We start from the raw sequence: 22406 nt of genomic DNA, 5'->3' as shown, positions 1-22406 counted from the left end.
CTATTTGTAGTTTTTTAAGGAACCTCCATACTGTTCTCCATAGTGGCTGTACCAATTCACATTCCCACCAGCAGTGCAAGAGTGTTCCCTTTTCTCCACACCCTCTCCAGCATTTATTGTTTCTAGATTTTTTGATGATGGCCATTCTGACCGGCGTGAGATGATATCTCATTGTACTTTTGATTTGCATTTCTCTAATGATTAATGACGTTGAGCATTCTTTCATGTGTTTGTTGGCAGTCTGTATATCTTCTTTGGAGGAATGTCTATTTAGGTCTTCTGCCCATTTTTGGATTGGGTTGTTTGTTTTTCTGTTATTGAGCTGCATGAGCTGCTTGTAAATTTTGGAGATTAATCCATTGTCAGTTGCTTCATTTGCAAATATTTTCTCCCATTCTGAGGGTTGTCTTTTTGTCTTGTTTATGACCTTGCTGTGCAAAAGCTTTGAAGTTTCATTAGGTCCCATTTGTTTATTTTTGTTTTTATTTCCATTTCTCTAGGAGGTGGGTCAAAAAGGATCTTGCTGTGATTTATGTCACAGAGTGTTCTGCCTATGTTTTCCTCTAAGAGTTTGATAGTTTCTGGCCTTACATTTAGGTCTTTAATCCATTTTGAGCTAATTTTTGTGTATGGTGTTAGGGAGTGATCTAATCTCATACTTTCACATGTACCTGTCCAGTTTTCCCAGCACCACTTATTGAGGAGGCTGTCCTTTCTCCACTGTACATTCCTGCCTCCTTTATCAAAGATAAGGTGACCATATGTGCGTGGGTTTATCTCTGGGCTTTCTATCCTGTTCCATTGATCTATCTTTCTGTTTTTGTGCCAGTACCATACTGTCTTGATTACTGTAGCTTTGTAGTATAGTGTGAAGTCAGGGAGCCTGATTCTTCCAGCTCCGTTTTTCATTCTCAAGATTGCTTTGTCTATTCGGGGTCTTTTGTGTTTCCATACAAATTGTGGAATTTTTTGTTCTAGTTCTGTGAAAAATGCTAGTGGTAGTTTGATAGGGATTGCATTGAATCTGTAGATTGCTTTGGGTAGTAGAGTCATTTTAACAATGTTGATTCTTCCAATCCAAAAACATGGTATATCTGTCCATCTATTTGTATCATCTTTAATTTCTTTCATCAGTGTCTTAAAATTTTCTGCATACAGGTCTTTTGTCTCCTTAGGTAGGTTTATTCCTAGGTATTTTATTCTTTTTGTTGCAATGGTAAATGGGAGTGTTTTCTTGATTTCACTTTCAGATTTTTCATTAGTGTATAGGAATGCCAGAGATTTCTGTGCATTAATTTTGTATCCTGCTACTTTACCAAATTCATTGATTAGCTCTAGTAGTTTTCTGGTAGCATCTTTAGGATTCTCTATGTATAGTATCATGTCATCTGCAAACAGTGACAGCTTTACTTCTTCTTTTCCTATTTGTATTATTTTATTTCCTTTTCTTCTCTGATTGCTGTGGCTAAAACTTCCAAAACTATGTTGAATAAGAGTGGTGAGAGTGGTCAACCTTGTCTTGTTCCTGATCTTAGTGGAAATGGTTTCAGTTTTTCACCGTTGAGGATGATGTTGGCTCTGGGTTTGTCATGTATGCCCTTTATTATGTTGAGGAAAGTTCCCTCTATGCCTACTTTCTGCAGGGTTTTTATCATAAATGGGTGTTGAATTTTGTCAGAAGCTTTCTCTGCATCTATTGAGATGATCATATGCTTTTTCTCCTTCAATTTGTTAATATGGTGTATCACATTGACTGATTTGCGTGTATTGAAGAATCCTTGCATTCCTGGAATAAACCCTGCTTGATCATGGTGTATGATCCATTTAATGTGTTGTTGGATCCTGTTTGCTAGTATTTTGTTGAGGATTTTTGCATCTTTGTTCATCAGTGATATTGGCCTGTAGTTTTCTTTGTGACATCCTTGTCTGGTTTTGGTATCAAGGTGATGGTGGCCTCGTGGAATGACTTTGGGAGTGTTCCTCCCTCTGCTATATTTTGGATGAGTTTGAGAAGGATAGGTGTTATCTCTTCTGTAAATGTGTGATAGAATTCGCCTGTGAAGCCATCTGGTCCTGGGCTTTTGTTTGTTGGAAGATTTTTAATCACAGTTTCAATTTCAGTGCTTGTGATTGGTCTGTTCATATTTTCTATTTCTTCCTGATTCAGTCTTGGCAGGTTGTGCATTTCCAAGAACTTGTCCATTTCTTCCAGGTTGTCCATTTTATTGGCATAGAGTTGTTTGTAGTCATCTCTCATCATCCTTTGTGTTTCTGCATTGTCAGTTGTTACTTCTCCTTTTTCATTTCTAATTCTATTGATTTGAGTCTTCTCCCTTTTTTTCTTGATGAGTCTGGCTAATGATTTATCAGTTTTGTTTATCTTCTCAAAGATCCAGCTTTTAGTTTTATTGATCTTTGCTATCATTTCCTTCATTTATTTCTGATGTGATCTTTATGATTTCTTTCCTTCTGCTAACTTTGGGGTTTTTTTGTTCTTCTTCCTCTAATTGCTTTAGGTTCAAGGTTACGTTGTTTATTCGAGATGTTTCCTGTTTCTTAAGGTAGGATTGTATTGCTATAAAATTCCCTCTTAGAACTCATTTTGCTGCATCCCATAGGTTTTGGGTCGTCGTGTGTCCATTGTCATTTGTTTCTAGGTATTTTTTGATTTCCTCTTTGATTTCTTCAGTGATCACTTTGTTATTAAGTAGTGTATTGTTTAGCCTCCATGTGTTTGTATTTTTTACAGATCTTTTCCTGTAATTGATATCTAGTCTCATAGCGTTGTGGTCGGAAAAGATACTTGATACGATTTCAATTTTCTTAAATTTACCAAGGCTTGATTTGTGACCCAAGATATGATCTATCCTGGAGAATGTTCCATGAGCACTTGAGAAAAATGTGTATTCTGTTGTTTTTGGATGGAATGTCCTATAAATATCAATTAAGCCCATCTTGTTTAATGTATCATTTAAAGCTTGTGTTTCCTTATTTATTTTCATTTTGGATGATCTGTCCATTGGTGAAAGTGTGGTGTTAAAGTCCCCTACTATGATTGTGTTACTGTCGATTTCCCCTTTTATGGCTGTTAGTATTTGCCTTATGTATTGAGGTGCTCCTATGTTGGGTGCATAAATATTTACAATTGTTATATCTTCTTCTTGGATCGATCCCTTGATCATTATGTAGTGTCCTTCTTTGTCTCTTCTAACAGTCTTTATTTTAAAGTCTGTTTTGTCTGATATGAGGATTGCTACTCCAGCTTTCTTTTGGTTTCCATTTGCATGGAATATCTTTTTCCATCCCCTCACTTTCAGTCTGTATGTGTCTCTAGGTCTGAAGTGGGTCTCTTGTAGACAGCATATATATGGGTCTTGTTTTTGTATCCATTCAGCCAGTCTGTGTTTTTGGTGGGAGCATTTAATCCATTTACATTTAAGGTAATTATCGATATGTATGTTCCTATTCCCATTTTCTTAATTGTTTTGGGTTTGTTATTATAGGTCTTTTCCTTCTCTTGTGTTTGTTGCCTAGAGAAGTTCCTTTAGCATTTGTTGTAAAGCTGGTTTGGTGGTGCTGAACTCTCTCAGCTTTTGCTTCTCTGTAAGGTTTTAATTTCTCCATCAAATCTGAATGAGATCCTTGCTGGGTAGAGTAATCTTGGTTGCAGATTTTCCTCCTTCATCACTTTAAATATGTCCTGCCAGTCCCTTCTGGCTTGTGGAGTTTCTGCTGAAAGATCAGCTGTTAACCTTATGGGGATTCCCTTGTGTGTTTTTTGTTGTTTTTCCCTTGCTGCTTTTAATATCTTTTCTTTGTGTTTAATGTGTGATAGTTTGGTTAATATGTGTCTTGGCATGTTTCTCCTTGGATTTATCCTGTATGGAACTCTCTGTGCTTCCTGGACTTGATTAACTATTTCCTTTCCCATATTAGGGAAGTTTTCAACTATAATCTCTTCAAATATTTTCTCAGTCCCTTTCTTTTTCTCTTCTTCTTCTGGAACCCCTATAATTCGAATGTTGATGCGTTTAATGTTGTCCCAGAGGTCTCTGAGACCGTCCTCAGTTCTTTTCATTCTTGTTTCTTTATTCTGCTCTGCAGTAGTTATTTCCACTATTTTATCTTCCAGGTCACTTATCCGTTCTTCTGCCTCAACTATTCTGCTACTGATCCCATCTAGAGTATTTTTATGTGTTGTTCATCGTTGCTTGTTTCATCTTTAGTTCTTCTAGGTCCTTGTGAAATGTTTCTTGCATTTTCTCTATTCTATTTCCAAGATTTTGGATCATCTTTACTATCATTATTCTGAATTCTTTTTCAGGTAGACTGCCTATTTCCTCTTCATTTGTTAGGTCTAGTGGGTTTTTATCTTGCTCCGTCATCTGCTGTGGGTTTTCTGTCTTCTCATTTTGCTTATTTTACTGTGTTTGGGGTCTCCTTTTTGCAGGCTGCAGGTTTCGTAGTTCCCATTGTTTCTGGTGTCTGTCCCCAGTGGCTAAGGTTGGTTCAGTGGGTTGTGTAGGCTTCCTGGTGGAGGGGACTAGTGCCTGTGTTCTGGTGGATGAGGTTGGATCTTGTCTTTCTGGTGGGCAGGTCCACGTCTGGTGGTGTGTTTTGGGGTGTCTGTGGACTTATTATGATTTTAGGCAGCCTCTCTGCTAATGGGTGAGGTTGTGTTCCTGTCTTGCTAGTTGTCTGGCATAGGATGTCCAGCACTGTAGCTTGCCGGTCGTTGAGTGAAGCTGGGTGCTGGTGTTGAGATGGAGATCTCAGGGAGATTTTTGCCGTTTGATATTATGTGGAGCTGGCAGGTCTCTTGTGGACCAGTGTTCTGAAGTTGGCTCTCCCACCTCAGAGGCACAGCACTGACTCCTGGCTGCAGCACCTAGAGCCTTTCATCCACACGGCTCAGAATAAAAGGGAGAAAAAGTAGAAAGAAAGAAAGAAAGAAGCTAAAAGAAAATAAAGTAAGGTAAAATAAAATAAAGTTATTAAAATAAAATAATAATTATTAAGAAAAATTAAAACAAAAAACGGACGGATAGAATTCTAGGACAAATGGTGAAAGCAGAGCTATATAGACAAAATCTCACACAGAAGCATACACATACACACTCACAAAAAGAGGAAAAGGGGAAAAATAATAAATCTTGCTCTCAAAGTCCACCTCCTTAATTTGGGATGATTCGTTGTCTATTCAGGTATTCCACAGATGCAGGGTACATCAAGTTGATTGTGGAGCTTTAATCCGCTGCTTCTGAGGCTGCTGGGAGAGATTTCCCTTTCTCTTCTTTGTTCGCACAGCTCCCGGGGCTCAGCTTTGGATTTGGCCCCTCCTCTGCGTGTAGGTCGCCGGTGGGCGTGTGTTCTTCGCTCAGACAGGACGAGGTTAAAGGAGCTGCTGATTCCGGGGCTCCGGCTCACTCAGGCCAAGGGGAGGGAGGGGCACGGAGTGCGGGGCGAGCCTGCGGCGGCAGAGGCCAGCGTGACGTTGCACCAGCCTGAGGCACGCCGTTCGTTCTCCCGGGAAAGTTGTCCCTGGATCCCGGGACCCTGGCAGTGGCGGGCTGCACAGTCACCCCGGAAGGGGGGTGTGGAGAGTGACCTGTGCTCGCACACAGGCTTCTTGGTGGCGGCAGCAGCAGCCTTTAGCGTCTCATGCCCGTCTCTGGGGTCCGCGCTGTTAGCCGCGGCTCATGCCCGTCTCAGGAGCTCCTTTAAGTAGCGCTCTTAATCCCCTCTTCTCGCGCACCAGGAAACAAAGAGGGAAGAACAAGTCTCTTGCCTCTTCGGCAGGTCCAGACTCCCTCCCAGCTAGCCGTGGTGCACTAACCCCTTCAGGCCGGAAGCCTGAGCCTCAGCTCCCAGCCCCACCCGCTCCGAGGGGTGAGCAGAAAAGCCTCTCGGGCTGCTGAGTGCCTGTAGGCCCTGATCCTCTGTGTGGGAATCTCCCCGCTTTGCCCTCCGCACCCCAGTTGCTGTGCTCTCCTCTGCGGCTCCAAAGCTTCCCCCTTCACCACCCGCAGTCTCCGCCTGCGAAGGGGCTTCTAGTGTGTGGAAACCTTTCCTCCTTCACAGCTCCTTCCCACTGGTGCAGGTCCCGTCCCTATCCTTTTGTCTCTGTTTATTATATTTTCTTTTTCTCTACCCAGGTACGTGGGGACTTTCTTGCCTTTGGGGAGTTCTGAGGTCTTCTGCCAGCATTCAGTAGGTGTTCTGTAGGAGTTGTTGCACATGTAGATGTATTTCTGATGTATCTGATGCTGTTGGTATCTTGTAATGAATCACATAGACGCAATTCTCCTTTCAGGTAAAGCTGCAGAAAAATGACTGAATAATGGCTGTTCCTTCATTATCTCCTTTTTCTACTTTTCTTCTTTTCTTCTTTTTCTGCTAGCGTTGGAGGGTCTCCTGCAGAGTCTGAGGGCGGCTGTGGCTCACCACAGGGACAAGGACACTGGCAACAAAAGTTCGGGGGAGTACTCCTTGGCGTGAGCCCTCCCACAGTCCGCCATTAGCCCCATCCAAGAAACGTTTTCGTTTTCAATCTGGACACAGTTTATTTCTACTTTTGTGTTCTGTGGCACGGGTTAAACCTCTTAGGACCATGTCCAACGGATGTTTAGAGAGTGGACATCTTGCTTTGTCCCTGATGACCCAATGTATCTTGAATTTGTAAAATTCTAGTGTCATAGTTTTAAAGGGTGTTTTGATGACTGTATTCTAGGTTTGCTGCCAGTGTCCCAGTATCACGTTTAATATGGTCAAACACTGCCTTCCTAATTTAAATTAACTATAGAACGAGGTAATTCCAAGTTGTTCCATCTGTGTTACTGACTATTGAAACTAGTTAATTTAAATTTACAGCTTAGAAGAGTGTTGGTCTGTATGTTAGTATGGTTTATATGTTAATAAGTCAATGTGGGGTATTAATATAAAAGTTAATGGTTTCTTTAATATTATGGAAGAAAAATGGCTAAATAATTTTGTCCTGATTGGTTCAGGTGATGCTTATAATGGGCCTTTGGGTGAGGAGTCTCTGTGATCATTTTGTACTAAGTTGGATTGTTTGCATTTTTTTTTTTTGGTAGGTTAATAGTCCTAGGATGGACCTGACACTTGCTGAACTTCAGGAAATGGCATCTCGCCAGCAGCAACAGATTGAGGCCCAGCAACAAATGCTGGCCACTAAGGTAATACCTTGTTTTCAAAGACCTAACGGGCCACTCCTGTTCATGTGTGTGTAAAGCCATTTACGTTCCATCCTCACTAGTAAACCAGTTACCTCCTAGATACGTGTTGATACCATCAACCCGAAAGGTACCTGCTTCCTTCTCTTCACTGCAGCATTTTGTAGAAACCTTAAATCACCCAGCTGTTCCTGATCTTCCCGACCCCCATTCTGATCAGAGTTAACCACGCTATGTTGAGTATCAGTAAAACAGGACCAGCGGAAAGAACCTTTCGGCTTTGCTTGTAGGCACAGCTCTGGGCTGACCTCCTCCTGAATCATTACTACAGCAAGAGGCGCTTGTTGCTCATGCAAACCTGTCCCCAGCTGCTGCTTGGCACTGGTAACAGGCTGCCTACCTTTATCTGGGGACATTCTTCACCCACCACCTAATTCTCATCCTGTCCTTGGACAAAGAAAACATGGGAAGCCTCTCCACTGCTATCTAAACCAGTCTCCCTGCTGCTGCTTCTGCCAGCCATGGGCTTCTAGTCTGAGCCAGATGTTGTCGGACTTTGTAAAGGGCTGAGATATTTTAGGCTTTGCAAGCTGTGCTGTCTCAGCTCTGCAGTTGTAGCAGGAAAGCAGCCATAGACGAACGGGTATGGCAGTGTGCCGAGAAGACTTTACTCACAACACGGATAGCAAGCTGGATTTCGCCTGCAGGTCTGCCAGCCCCTGGTCTAAATACCCAGTCTCTGCCGCCGACCAGTCTTTGAGGGACTGTAAGTTCACTTGGGGTGAACAACTTGAAGGTTTGAGTAGCAAGGTCCCCAGCAGGGCTTTGAAGTGATGGCCAGGGATTCTTCAAGGTGGTTCTCAACATGCGCGATGGCCTTCCCTGGAATACTTCCTAGGGTTCCGATGCATCCTTTCTCCGTCTGATGCCAGACACCAGCTTTTTCAAAATCATGTGTATCATTGCTTCTCAAACTTTAATACGAATACAGATCACCTAGGGATCTTGTTAAAAATGCATATTTTGATTCAGTAGGTGTGGGTTGGAGTCTGACATTTTGCATTTCTAACAAGGTCCCATGTGATGCTGACGCAGCATTCCTTGAGTTGCAAGGACATGAATTCAAAGAAAAAGGTTGATTGTTAACAGAATAACTCTCTACCCTCAGGGTCTTATTTTGAAACTATTTCTGTGTTATTTGTATGTTTTAGCCGTATTAATCTGTGAAGTTTACCCTTGATTATAAATTGTGTGGCTGTATTACTCAGTTAAAAATTTTAATATAATAGAAATAAAATTGTAAGTTGCATTATTGCAGTTTTCTGAAGGCACTAAGTAGTTCTTTAGCTCTTTTCTAAGTGTATTGAGTGTGTACTAACTATGTACAATACTGTTGACAGAGATTTACATTTCATATTGCGTTTAATCCTCACTGTAGCCCTAGGAGGACTAGTGATCATCTCATTTTATAGGTGGAGACAGACTTTTGGATTTGGCGAAATTATGTAATTTGCCCAAAGTCTCATAGCTAATAAATGGCAGAGCTTGGGTTTGAATCCAAATTGGACTTCGAAGTGTATCATTTAATAGCTTTCTTTTACTGCCTCCCCCTCTACATGAGCTCCTTCTTAAAATTATAGCCGCAGCTCATGAAAACTAGTTCAAGGATCACTGCTTGCTTGCTGCACAAGGACCACTTGGATAAAAATGCTGGTTCCTGGATCTTACCCCCTAAGAGGTAGATTCTAGGCTTGGGCCCGGGAGAGTCTGTTTTTCACAAACGCCCCAGGTGGTTCTCATAGCAGTGTGTAGGACAGATGGTGAGACCAGAGCAACGCCACCGGTGTACCTCAGCCTGGGCACCTCAGGGTGTGGTTAGATTAATTGTGGGTTCGTGGTCTGCTGTTTAAAATGCCATGTCTGATGATGGCTTATATCTTCAGGAGCAGCGCTTAAAGTTTTTGAAACAGCAAGATCAGCGTCAGCAGCAACAAGCTGCTGAACAGGAAAAGCTTAAGAGGCTCAAAGAAATAGCTGAGAATCAGGAAGCTAAGCTGAAAAAAGTGAGAGCACTTAAAGGCCACGTGGAACAGAAGAGGCTAAGCAACGGGAAACTTGGTGAGTTGCTCCCATTTGGTTTACCTCAGTGCTAAATGCTACAGTGTTAAACTGTTTGGGTTAAGGAAACGCATTGATATAAGAAAACACGTTGGTGTAGGAAGTTTATGTGAATTTGCAGTAAGTAAGAAGAATAAGATGAGACTCTGTATGTAGATCAACTTCAAAGGATTTTTTTGGAAAAGTATAATTCACTGCAGTTTTGATGCTGCTGCTTCCCCCTGAATTGAATTCAGCTGTTGAATGTTTTGGACAAGGTTTCCAGGTTCTCTTTGGAAAACGTAGTAGTAGTAGTAGTAGTTCCCACCCCCCCCCATTTAGTTATTTATTTATTTGGTTGCACCAGGTCTTAGTTGCAGCAGGCGGGCTCCTTAGTTGCGACTCCAGGGCTCCTTAGTTGTGGCATGTGAACTCTTAGTTGCGGCATGCATGTGGGATCTAGTTCCCTGACCAAGGATGGAACCCAGGCCCCCTGCATTGAAGTCCTCTTTCTTCTCTCTAATTTTTGACTGAAAATTTGATGAAGGTAAGGATTTTTATGCATATAATGGCTCCATCTATTACAATACCATTTTAATTAAAATTTTAGTGATTTGATTTAGAGATGTCTGTTTGATTTAGAGGTGCTTATAAAGGAATAGGTTGATTCTAGGACATTCCTGAAAAATTTCTCTACTTTTTATGAGAAAGTTTATGGTACATCCTGGTTGCCCGGAAAGCAGTCCATTCTCATTTTTCTTTTCAACTACTGTTGCTTTTCTTGTTCTTACTTTAGTGGAGGAAATTGAACAGATGAATAGTTTGTTCCAGCAAAAGCAGAGGGAGCTCGTTCTGGCTGTGTCAAAAGTAGAGGAACTTACAAGACAGCTAGAGATGCTCAAGAACGGCAGGATTGATGGTCACCATGACAACCAGTCCGCGGTGGCTGAGCTTGATCGGCTGTACAAGGAGCTGCAGGTAAACTGTGGCCGCCCGTGACATTCAGTGGCACATCCTCTCTAGGACGACAGCATTGTCCACACAAGCGGCAGGAAGTCCTGGATTTCGGCCTCTTTTTCCTTAAAGCGGGGAGGGGGAGGAAGACCTAAACCCTGCAGAATCCAGAATAAACTTTATAGTACCTCAGACAGGAAATCTGAGGTGTTCTTTATGACCACAGCTGGTGGTCCAACACTTAATTTTAAACCATGAGATGAGAAGTGTGGGGGGACCTTACATTTTTAGAAATTGTATGATAGCGAACCATGTGATTATCTGTTTGAGAAATTTTTCTTCCTACTCCTTGGCTACCTTTTATTCCCTTAATTTTGTTCAGTTAAGAAACAAACTGAACCAGGAGCAGAATGCCAAGCTGCAACAACAGAGGGAGTGCTTGAATAAGCGCAATTCAGAAGTGGCGGTCATGGACAAGCGTGTTAATGAGCTCAGGGACCGGCTGTGGAAGAAGAAGGCGGCCCTGCAGCAGAAAGAGAACCTTCCAGTAAGTGTGCTGTTGGCAGGGGGCGGGAGGAGGGGGACGATGACCATCCCAGTGAGGTCAGTACTTGCAGCAGCATCTTCAGAATCATTGCTCGGTGCGTCCTCCGGAAAGGAACGGGACCTGTGACTTCTTGAAAGAGAATCCACTGTTCTTATACTTTTAATATGATCACCTACGTAGCTCTGCTCTTTTTTCTAATTATTGTAATAAAGTGTGGGTGAGAGTTCACCATGGGGTGTTTTTGTTTGGGGATATCTCTTGTAGATTTGATGGCTAGATCCTGAAAGTGCCGATTTTTAACAAAATTATGAACACGTCACGGGCTTTTCTGAGTCAGATCCAGCCTGACTTGCAATACTAAAGGCTCTGTGCTTTCTCCTAAGGTTTCGTCTGATGGACACCTGCCCCAGCCGGGGGCGTCGGGGCCGAGTCGAGTGGCTGCGGTCGGTCCCTATATCCAGTCGTCAACTATGCCCCGGATTGCCTCGAGGCCTGAGCTTCTGGTGAAGCCAGCCCTGCCCGATGGGCCTGGGGCCACGCAGGCTTCCGAGGGGTCCATGAAAGTCCAGACACTGCCCAACATGAGATCTGGGGCCGCTTCACAAGTGAAAGGTAAAACCAGGCATTTCCAAGTTCTTCCAGGGCTGAGTTGCTCCCGTGCTCACTATGATTTTCCCCCAAATTTGAGTTATTTATTTATTTGTTTGTTTGTTTTTGTATACCTTTCTTTTATTTGTGCTTCACAGCAAGTCTTTTTTTTTTTTTTTAATTTAGATTTTTTTTTTTCCTCCAGGTTTGAGTTTAAAAAGATGTCTTCCTATCCCTTGTTCATGTGGCAATTCTAAGAATCTCCTTGTGTTCTTTGGGGTTAAGAAATGATAATTTTCTTAACCCTAAGTACTCTAGGGTTCTGTTCAGGAAATGAAATAAAACATCAGGTTTTTAAAAACCTGGAAATTGTTTTGAATTCCTTCTCGTTAATAAGGAAGTTTTGATCTGATGTTAATAACTTGAGAACTTTCCTTGTGGTATAAAAACTCCAGATATGTTAGTGGTGTTGTCTCCACAGAATGCAAGACAGTCGGTCCATTCTGTTGATGATTGGTGTTTGCTATTCGTATATGTTTCTGTGTGAGAATTTGCCTGATGATAATTTTTAGAATAAAGGTAAACATATTGGGAGATAAAAGTGAAAGTAACAGAGGCTCGTTGTGTTAGTGGTCTTTGCATTCTGTGTGTAGTCCTCAGATACTTGGCCGGGGGCGGGGGGCAGGTGCAAGCCAGACTTTTATAATAGGAGGAAAAAATGAAGGGAGAGTTGCAGGAAAAGCAGGGCAAAAAGCATCCTTTAATGAGCTTATTAAACTCACCCCTGGAGAAAAAAAAATAGAATCGTCTCTTTTCCGTAACCACTATCATGTGTAAATGATAGCTAACTTTAAAATTATTTATTATTTTGCATTAATTGCCACTGTGAAGCAGTAGTGCTGCATAGTCTGGGTTTTATTGTAGAAAGAGTTAGTTTTGTTTTTTAAGGAAAAATAACAGCTATGGCTTTGAAACTTAAATACCAGTGTAGAAAAAACCTGAATACTCTGATTTACCCAAGACTGTGGTCAGAGTCATGGGCTGAAAGTCCGTGCTTTTGCTTTTGTTGTGTGTGCATCACTTGTGGTGGTTATGTAAGACACACCAGAGAGCCCTTGGTCTGCTAGATTGGAAGTCGTTTTCTGGGTGGGATGGTGACGTTTTCTTACCTGGTGAGGAGTAATGCGTCCTTGCTGCTTCAAACGGACTTTCTGTTGATGGTGATTAATTTATTTGAGTCAGCAGGAGCACTCTTCAATTACAAGTATAAAATCTGATGTTTTCTAAGTAAGTTTAACTGGGGTTTTTGTGAGTCTGAGATTTAAACTCATTTTTAGAGATTTAACTTCTTAGCAGCAAAGTGAACCATTAAACATCTCCTTAGAATGCCAGGTTATTGCAGTTGCTTTTCTGTGTTCTAGGCTCTAAAATCCATCTGCTTGGCCCTGATTGGACTCCTCCGAATGCAGATCTTTTCTCGAGCCAACAAGCCTCTGCTTCTGTGTCCAAAAGCTCTGGAAATGCTCCAGACCAAGGTGAGGTTTACTTGTGCTGTTCCTGGATATTCTGTTTTGGGCATCTAAAGGTTCTGTGTATCCTTTTTTAGATAGCTTATTTTCTAGTGTGTTAAGACCAGGGACTGTGTTTATTTCCAGAACAGCTTCATTTAGCCAGGGAATTAAGGTACTAGCATTGTAGTGTTGGGTTATCCTTTAATCAACTTAATTTAAGAATAGAAGAGCATTTAGTGGGTATACGTTTGAGGAGAGAGAAACATGTGTGAATAAGAAATTTTATTACAAGCAGTTTGGTTATCAGCGTGATTCTTTTTTTTCCCTGTCTTCTTCAGCTGATGATGGGGAGGTTCCGCTGAGGGAGAAGGAGAAGAAAGTGCGTCCCTTTTCAATGTTTGACACCGTGGACCAGTCTGCTGCCCCACCCGCCTTTGGTACCCTCAGGAAGAACCAGAGCAGTGAAGATATCTTGCGGGATGCTCAGGTACTTGAGAGTATCCCAGTTTTAAGACTTAATGGTAATTCTATATACATTTTTTTTTTTTTAGAAGAGAGAAAGTATTATGTAAGGGAGAGAAAAAAAAATCTATCTGGAAGATTAGAAAATACAACAGCATTCTGTTATTTTAAATCCTGTTGCTTGAGTATATTTGTGGTCTCACATCCTACTGGCACATGACTAACATGCTTGCTTCTGGGTCATATTTTGTATGATTCTCTAAAAAAAATACTAGTGCATTGAAGAACATTGTATTTGTGCTGCTCAGTTACCTTGTTTCTTCAAAATTTGGAGCTTAGGTTATGTCAAGCAATCTGATGATGAATCTTCCGTAACTGTTAGGATCCCACCCTTTGATAAGCAGTCTGTGGCTGCATGCTCCAAGTTAGGAGTTTTTTTTTTAACCACGTGGCCCAGATTGCGTGAAGTTCCGATGAACGAGAATGGTTTTCAGTTATTGGTGTCACCCGTGAATATGAAAAATGGCAGTTAAAAGTTTTCAAGTGGCCACTTACAGTTGCCCAAATAGGAAGGGGCAATGCGGAGGAAATCGTACGGGGCAGGATTTGTATTGCATTACTGAAGTGCCTTTTACGTGTGATTTAGTTCAGAGATTTAAGAGTTTTTAATGATTTTTAAATGCAGAGCTAGTCTTTTCAGTCTGTACTTAACATTTGTGCAGTTTAGGGTGTCTGGAACATCCTGTACACCCAGTTACACAGTATTTTAATCGGCTGTCGTGTGTTCACAGGCTGCAAATAAGAATGTAGCGAAGGTACCACCTCCTGTTCCATCAAAACCAAAACAGATTAATTTGCCTTATTTTGGACAAACTAATCAGTCGCCCTCAGACGTTAAGCCAGATGGAAACCCTCAGCAGTTGTCAGCGGCTGTCGCATCCATGGGAAACAAACCCAAACCAGCAGGGCAGCAGCAGAGGGTCCTGCTGGCTGTCAGCATGCCTTCAGTTGGCCAAGCGGACCAGACCCTTCCTCCAGGTTCTAAGCAAGAAAGTCCCCCTGCTGCTGCCGTCCGGCCCTTCACGCCTCAGCCTTCCAAGGACACCCTCCTTCCGCCCTTCAGGAAACCCCAGACCGTGGCTGCCAGCTCCATATACTCCATGTATACCCAGCACCAGGCTCCCGGCAAAAACTTCCAGCAGGCCGTGCAGAGCGCCTTGACCAAGTCCCATTCCCGAGGGCCCCACTTTCCGAGTGGTAAGATTCTTGGTCTCATCTTCACCTGCGTGGATGTGTTTCCATCCTACGCCAGAGCTGCCGTCGATCAGTAAACAGCACAGTGACGTGTACCTCTTTTGACTGATGCTTTTGTCCTAAGAGATTTGTTTCGTTATGGCTTCTGTTCTTCATGGGGAGTTTAAAAGAGTTTGTGCTAAATGCCAGCTACTGTAGTAGCTGAAGATGGTAGGTGAATAAAATGAAATAAATATGAAAATTGATGCATAAAACCTATAGCGATGACATAGCCTTCTGTGTTGAATTTCCTGTGTGCGTTTGTTTCCCGCTCACGGACGAGCTCCTCGGTGAGTGGGGAAAAGTGCCTGCAGGGGATCGCTGTGCAGAGGGATGTGTCTTCACTCTAGGTCTGACCAGGTGTTCTTGGTGCCTAGAGGTTTAGACAACTGCCTCTGTATATGTATTTTTTTTTAATGTTCTCTACTATATTTTAAGTTGTTCTAATGAGGACACAGTTACTAGTTAAATATAAAACACAAAAAGATTACTTTGTGTTCAACATACATAATTTGGTAACTTGTTGGGTTCTTTCTAAGAGTCATTAGTTTATGGGACTGGAATAAAATTCACTGTGTTTTAATGGAATGAAAATGGCTTTCTAGTTATGAAATAAGCACGTAATTGTGGCCCAGAATGTCATGAAAGTAATTACACAGCAGAGAATTAGTATATATGCTACATCTTACTCTTTTTCATGAGTCTGGTGAAAACTGCTAATATAATAATTCGGGAATTAGATAATGATGATGTAATCAGAATGTTTAAGGAGAATAGTTTTGGTAAATAGAAGTGGTTATTAATAATTTTGTAAGCCAAATGATTTGTCACATTGATTTCCTTTTGAAAATTGTGAAAGATGGGATAGTGCATGTTTAGTTTTAATCTGGACACGTGAAAGGATCACCAGTTTTCACTGATTCTAAATTCTTTTCACATTTTGACATTTTATTTATTTTAATTTTAATTTTTTTTTTTACATTTTTACATTTTAAATTTGGATACTATGGTCTGTGATTTCTTACAATTATAATTGACAACATTTTCTTTCACATTGGTACATAAAATAATGGTACCTCTTTACAATCAATGAGGGTTTTGATTCTGTAATAAGTTTATTATGCAACGATGGAAACCTTGCTTTGTCATTTGTTATTTTTAAAAATTAGTTGTATTGAAGGGTATTATGTAATAACTGAAATTAAAAGAGGCTTTAATTATTGTTAGCTATGTCTGTTATTTGCTAGTTTTGTTTAATTAATACTAATCAGGGCTTTTTTTTTCCATTTCCAATTAGTTTATGGCAAGCCTGTGATTGCTACTGCCCAGAACCCACAGCAGCTCCCAGAGAACATTTATTCCAATACCCAGGGCAAACCTGGCAGCCCGGAACCTGAAACAGAGCCCATTTCTTCAGTTCAGGAGACCCATGAAAACGAAAGAATTCCTAGGCCACTGAGCCCAACGAAATTACTGCCTTTCTTATCGAATCCTTACCGAAACCAGAGCGACGCTGACCTAGAAGCCCTGCGAAAGAAACTGTCGAACGCACCACGGCCACTAAAGAAACGCAGCTCCATTACAGAACCAGAGGGTCCTAATGGGCCGAATATTCAGAAACTTCTGTATCAGAGGACCACCATCGCCGCCATGGAGACCATCTCTGTCCCGGCACACGCATCCAAGTCCACTTCTGGGACTGCCAGCCCGGAAAGCCCGCTGGAGACCCAGAGTCCATATTTGCACGTGGAGCCAGAGAAGGAGGTGCTCCCTCTGGCCCCTGAGCCGGTATCCCCGGGGGAAGCAGGGAGCGCCAGTACAGAGAGCAGTGACCTGCCCGCTCCTTCTCCGGGCCTTGAGTATGAGCCTGAAGGAGTCCCAGACAGCAGTCCAAGTTTCCAGAACAACGTGGAAGAGCCAAACCCAGAGGCTCCCCCTCTGCTTGAAGTGTACCTCGAAGAGTACCCCCCCTACCCACCCCCGCCGTACCCGTCTGGGGAGCCAGAAGGCCCAGGAGAAGACCCTGTGAGCCTGCGTCCGCCTGAGATCACTGGGCAGGTTTCTCTGCCTCCTGTAAGTACTGTGGTGTCTTGTGGTCACTGCAGAAACCTTTTGTCTTGTCACAGCTTTCTAGGTGGCTAGTCGTCACTACTCAGTGAAACACCAGTGAGTACTTACAGCCGGCCATTCACCAAAGATGGTCCATGTTTAAACCGCCTGTTGTAGCCAATGTGTTCTACAGCTTGCCCTTCATTTTACAGTTCCCTTGGCACAGAGTGGATCTTATAAATGTTATCAAAACGCAATATGTTCAGCATCACAAACATTTTAATTTGGGGGGAAGAGCCCCTTTCTTTATGAAGGAAACAAAGTTTTGCTCTCATACCTATAAACACCATGTTTGCTGTTTCTTCTCTAGCTGGTGTCACATATTACGGGAGGTAACACTGGGAATGAAAAGACCTGGATTTGGAACTTTCGATCACTAGTTTAGCTCTGTGAAATCGGGCAGATGGTTTAACTTCTCTCATTGGTGATATCACTCTTTCAGACTTTTCTTTTTCTAGCAGTGAAATTTATTTTCAATGTCATATTTAGGTGGAACCTCAAACTTCCAATGCTGATAAAATTGGAAGGGTTCTAGATGAAATGGGGGCTGGGGGAGGTAACTGAGCAGAGAGGGGGGTGGACCCTCTTCAGCCTCTTCCTCTCCTTCAGCCTGGTTTGAAGTCTCTGGGTATCATGGCGATCCCTCAGGTTTCCTTGTGCTCTGACATTGTTATTGTATTTCAGTACTTGTAATTGGTCTGTTCATATTTTCTATTTCTTCCTGGTTCAGTCTTGGAAGATTGTACCTTTCTAAGAATTGGTCCATTTCTTCTAGTGTGGACAGTCATTTTATTGGCATGTAGTTGCCTGTAGTAGTCTCTTATTGGTCCTTTGTATATCTGCGGTGTCGGTTGTAACTTCTCCTTTTTCATTTCTAATTTTGTTGATTTGGGCCCTCTCCCTTTTTTTCTTGACGAGTCTGGCTAAAGGTGTATCAATTTTGTTTATCTTTTCAAAGAGCCAGCTTTTAGTTTCATTGATCTTTTCTGTTGTTATCTTCGTCTCTAGTTCATTTATTTCTGCTCTGATCTTTATGATTTCTTTTCTTCTGCTAACTTTGGGTTTTGTTTGTTTTTCCTTCTCTAGTTGCTTTAGATATAAGGTTAGGTGGAGGTTTTTCTTGTTTCCTGAGGTAAGTTTGTATCACTGTAAACTTTTCTCTTAGAACTGCTTTTGCCGCATCCCGTAGGTTTTGGATGACGCTAAGTTATTCTAAAGCTTTGTATGTTTTGACTTGGACGTGTCTTCTGCACTCCTTCCAAATGTTAAGCTTTTCTTTGGAAGTTTATTTTGTCACTTTGAGATAGGTGAAAGAAGATCAGAATCCCAAAATGTCTTCAAAGTTGTTTTCTTCAGAGTTTAGTTTGAAGTCATTTTGTTTCAGTAGGATGCCAAGCTATGAATTTTTAAAACCTGGGCAGAAGCACCATAGCATATTGTAAGGGTATTTTTTTAAGTGCTTTATATGTTTGATCCCTTATTACATCTTTTAGATGTGGTAGAAGTCAAAGATAATGATTATCCAAAGTTGTCTCAACTACTAGTTTACAGTTGACATTTGTTTAAAACTTCTATATGGTAGGGCTTCCCTGGTGGCACAGTGGTTGAGAGTCTGCCTGCCGTTGCAGGGGACACGGGTTCGTGCCCCAGTCCGGGAAGATCCCACATGCCGTGGAGTGGCTGGGCCCGTGAGCCATGGCCGCTGAGCCTGCGCGTCCGGAGCCTGTGCTCCGCAGCGGGAGAGGCCGCAGCAGTGAGAGGCCCGCGTACCGCCAAAAAAAAAAAAAAATTCTATATGGTAAACATTGAATTCTAGTGAAAAAAGTTTTAAAATAGAGGTTAACACTTTTTTAACAGTTCTGTGCTGCTCCATCCTGAGGCGTGATTCTCTTTGAGTTAAACATGGGAGATTCTGTTATTCTCTTCCTGGGAAGGTGATCTATAAACTTTTCTCTTCTTGGTTCAAGTGAAATAGAAGCCACTGTCTCGTGCTGTTGTTTGAAAGTGGGTATGATTGTACTGTTTGTGAGTTGTGTTATCTCAGCCATGTAATATTTACTCTTGTTTTCTTTTTTTCAAGAGACAGAAACATTTTAGCCATTGTACATTTATGAAATATATTCATTGCTACTTAACGTTTTTCAAAACTCAGTAGTTTTCCACACCTGAAATAAAATAAAGAGAAGTATGTGCAGCATATCATACCCTAGGAAATGTTTCCACTCTGTTGGCTGTGTTTAAGAAACCTGTCTTATAGGATGTTAGCTCTAGTTTTAACATTTGCCTTAGTTTTTTAAGCCTGACATATTAAAATGTAGAAAAGATGGTTAATTTACCCATGTGTCTTGGAGTACAGTTAAATTTTTAAATATAAAATAGTGATAGCATTTTAAGACTTGTAGGATTCCTCCCTGGTATGTCTAAGACAGACTAATAATCTTTATTTTTTACTTTCATAATATGCTCCACTCCCCTTCCCCCAGGAGGCATTATGTTGGATATGGTTAAAAGGAGGGGCTTTGAAGAAGCCAGATTCCTTGGATTTGAATTCCAGCTCTGATGTTTACTGGCTGTGTGCCTCAACTTCCTTATCTGTAAAATGGGATAATAGGGTTTTCAAGAGGAATAAATGAATAATCATTCAATAAATGTCAGCTCTCGCAATTCTCAGTTTGTGCTCTTGCCCAGTTTATTAATGTGGGGCTGGCGCTACTGTATTAGGTAATTAAAGACCAATCTTGGCTAATTTTGATCCTTGACAGAGAACCAGCCTGCTTCCTACTGCAGATTATACTCTTAGCGCATGTTACCCAAATGTAGTTTTCACTAGGCTTTAAAGAATTAGGTTCTTCCCACTTAGTTACGTGGGTTTATTCATTAAGCGCTAAAAAAAAATGTTCTTATATATATATATATATGTATGTATTTTCAAAGCTCCTTTTACTATCTCAGCTGAGATATTATTCCTCCCTTCTTGTTGTTTTTTGGTCTCTTGCTTAGACCGGGATCCTTAACCTTCCGTGCATTTCTTTTGCAGGGCAAAAGGACAAACTTGCGTAAAACTGGTTCAGACCGGATTGCTCATGGAATGAGGGTGAAATTCAACCCCCTTGCTTTACTTCTCGATTCCTCTTTGGAGGGAGAATTTGACCTTGTACAGAGAATTATATATGAGGTACGATTGAATTAGTACGTTTCTTATATACCGCCTTGTATTTTGTTTTAAAGCTCTAATCAGAAGGCTACTGTAGGGAACTGTACTTTTGCATTGTTTTCTCTTTTGGGAGGTGGGGTTGTTGAGAGGAACTCTTGAGCATGCTCCCAAACCGGCTTCTCTGTTTTAAAGGTGTGGCTGTAACACTTTCAGTAAATAGTGTGGAAGTTCAGTTATTCACTGGGGGTACTTTCCTTAGGGACATCATGACCCTCCTTTAAAAGTTGCTCAAGTATGGATTTGTACCCTGCAGTGTTAAATTACAGATGTGGTCCCTACTTTTCAGAAACCTGCTATTTAAAATATTTTTAGTTGGCCTTTCTTCCCTTCCATGGCAAACGTGACTTCTCCGTAGATGCTTATCTGTGGTGGGAAGTTGGAGGATAAATAAGCAAAAGTGACTATAAGGATATATAGTTTCTGGGACTTCTTCAGCTTTTAAAACCCTTTTTATAGGGAGTGCCTACTTAATGTCGTATTTCTAGAACTGTACTTGGTATAGTTTTCTTGGCTTCTGAAGGTTTTAATTATGTTTAAAAAAAAAAAAACTACAAGAGTCTCTTTCAATTCTCTTGATCCTAGAGCCAGTTAATAGTTGACAGTTAAGGTGACAAAAAATTTGAGTGATGATCACCCTTGTTCTTATTGATGTTACAGGTTGATGACCCAAGCCTACCTAATGATGAAGGTATCACAGCTCTTCACAACGCCGTGTGTGCAGGACACACAGAAATTGTTAAATTCCTGGTACAGTTTGGTGTAAATGTCAATGCTGCTGACAGTGATGGATGGTAAGGTTTTCTTTTAAACTCCACTCAGACTTCAATTGTATCTGCTGCGTAGGCAGCGGAGGAGCAGTGTTGTAGATGCTGTTAGAAGGGAAGAAGTATGTCAGTGCGTGTCCTCAATGCTGCTTGTAATCTAGAAGGAGAGACGTGGGAGACATTTTTAAGGAATTAATATGTCTTCATGTAATAGTCATCTCACTCCCGTTCTGGAAGCAGATGGAGTTCTGTTTTTTTATATAAAAAAATTTTTTTTAGCCACACTGCATGGCTTATGGGATCATAGTTCCCCGACCAGAGATTGAACTCAGGCCCTTGGCAATGAGAGTTTAGAGTCCTAACCACTGGACCGCCAGGGAATTTCCCAGATGGAGTTTCAGAAGTTTAGTAGTTAAATAATAAAAATAAGAAATGTCCCAAAGTGGTACACAGTTCATTGGCATGCTTCAGTGAATATGAGAAATGCTGATTTAAGCAGGGTCCCCCCACCTCCCTGAAACTACTGTGTGTCTAAGAGGGGATTATAATTTGTAAACTTCTCCCAGTAATTTTGACCGTGGAATCCATTTTTCATGGAGCATCTTGTGGAACTGGTGTGTGGCTAAAACCCAGGAGATATTATTGTAAATGACGAATATTATTATTCCTAGGATGATGATTTAATGATTATGATTATTAATTAAATTATGATTTAATGATTAATAATGATTCCTAGGAAAGATTTACTTCTTTCTATATAAAAAAGAATTAAGTTATAATCACACTATATTTATGCAAGTATTTAAATTTTATAGCCTGTATTTCTCTCAATATGGAAATAATTGTAATATCAAATTTACATGTATACACATATAAGTTGCAGACACCCATATGCATAGGTTTGAAAAAGCCTCATCTCTTACCACGTGGCTGTGACTCATTCATTGTGGCTGTCTCCTTCTTGCTAGACGTTTAGATTGCTTTCCATTTCTTTGTTTGTTATAAATAATTCTTGGAGAAGCAGTTTTGGTTGCACTTCAAAAAAATTGTATTTATAAAAGTAATGTGAGCCCATTGTGGAAAACGTACAAAATAGAGAAATAAGAGGAAAACAAGCCATTTGTATCCTACAATCTAGAAGTAAACACCATCGATATTTTAATATGTTTCCTTCAAGCTCATTTATGTATGTGTATATATGTATAATTTTTATTTATTTTTATTTATTTATTTATTTTTTGTGGTATGCGGGCCTCTCACTGTTGTGGCCTCTCCCGTTGCGGAGCACAGGCTCCGGACGCGCAGGCTCAGCAGCCATGGCTCACGGGCCCAGCCGTTCCGTGGCATGTGGGATCTTCCTGGACCGGGGCACGAACCCATGTCCCCCGCATCGGCAGGCGGACTCTCAACCACTGTGCCACCAGGGAAGCCCTATATGTATAATTTTTTATGCCTATATTTTTTTTTTAGTTTAGCTCTCAATAGGTTTTTTTTTTTAAGTTGAGGTATAGGTGAATTACAATATTATACTAGTTTCGGGTGTATAACACAGGGTCAAAATTTTTATAGGTTATACTCCATTTAAAGTTATTAAAATATCAGCTACATTCCCTGTGCTGTACAAAATATCCTTGTAGCTTATTTATTTTATACATAATAGTTTGTACCTCTTAG

At 41.2% G+C, this 22406-nt stretch overlaps 1 protein-coding gene across 8 annotated transcripts in view; it reads left to right on the top strand.

The window, feature by feature from the left end:
- Positions 1-22406, top strand: part of TP53BP2 (tumor protein p53 binding protein 2) — a 215884-nt gene that overhangs the window by 184915 nt on the left and 8563 nt on the right. For 6 of the 8 annotated variants that reach the window (XM_073800698.1, XM_073800697.1, XM_033851083.2 and 3 more), the window contains 11 exons: positions 7095-7196; positions 9137-9311; positions 10087-10268; positions 10627-10791; positions 11175-11403; positions 12801-12914; positions 13229-13377; positions 14144-14609; positions 15943-16718; positions 19792-19929; positions 20626-20759. In XM_073800698.1, the coding sequence (XP_073656799.1) occupies positions 7095-7196; positions 9137-9311; positions 10087-10268; positions 10627-10791; positions 11175-11403; positions 12801-12914; positions 13229-13377; positions 14144-14609; positions 15943-16718; positions 19792-19929; positions 20626-20759 (2630 nt within the window). Of the gene's footprint in view, positions 1-4858; positions 4976-7094; positions 7197-9136; positions 9312-10086; positions 10269-10626; positions 10792-11174; positions 11404-12800; positions 12915-13228; positions 13378-14143; positions 14610-15942; positions 16719-19791; positions 19930-20625; positions 20760-22406 lie in introns of those variants that run through there. The other 2 variants (XM_073800710.1, XM_033851096.2) reach the window with 2 other exon arrangements.

This window comes from Tursiops truncatus, chromosome 1 (assembly GCF_011762595.2).
Source record: "Tursiops truncatus isolate mTurTru1 chromosome 1, mTurTru1.mat.Y, whole genome shotgun sequence".
Classification (NCBI taxonomy): Eukaryota; Metazoa; Chordata; class Mammalia; order Artiodactyla; family Delphinidae; genus Tursiops; species Tursiops truncatus.
The sequence above is the reverse complement of the archived record's forward strand: the minus strand, read 5'-3'. Positions and strand labels throughout refer to the sequence as shown.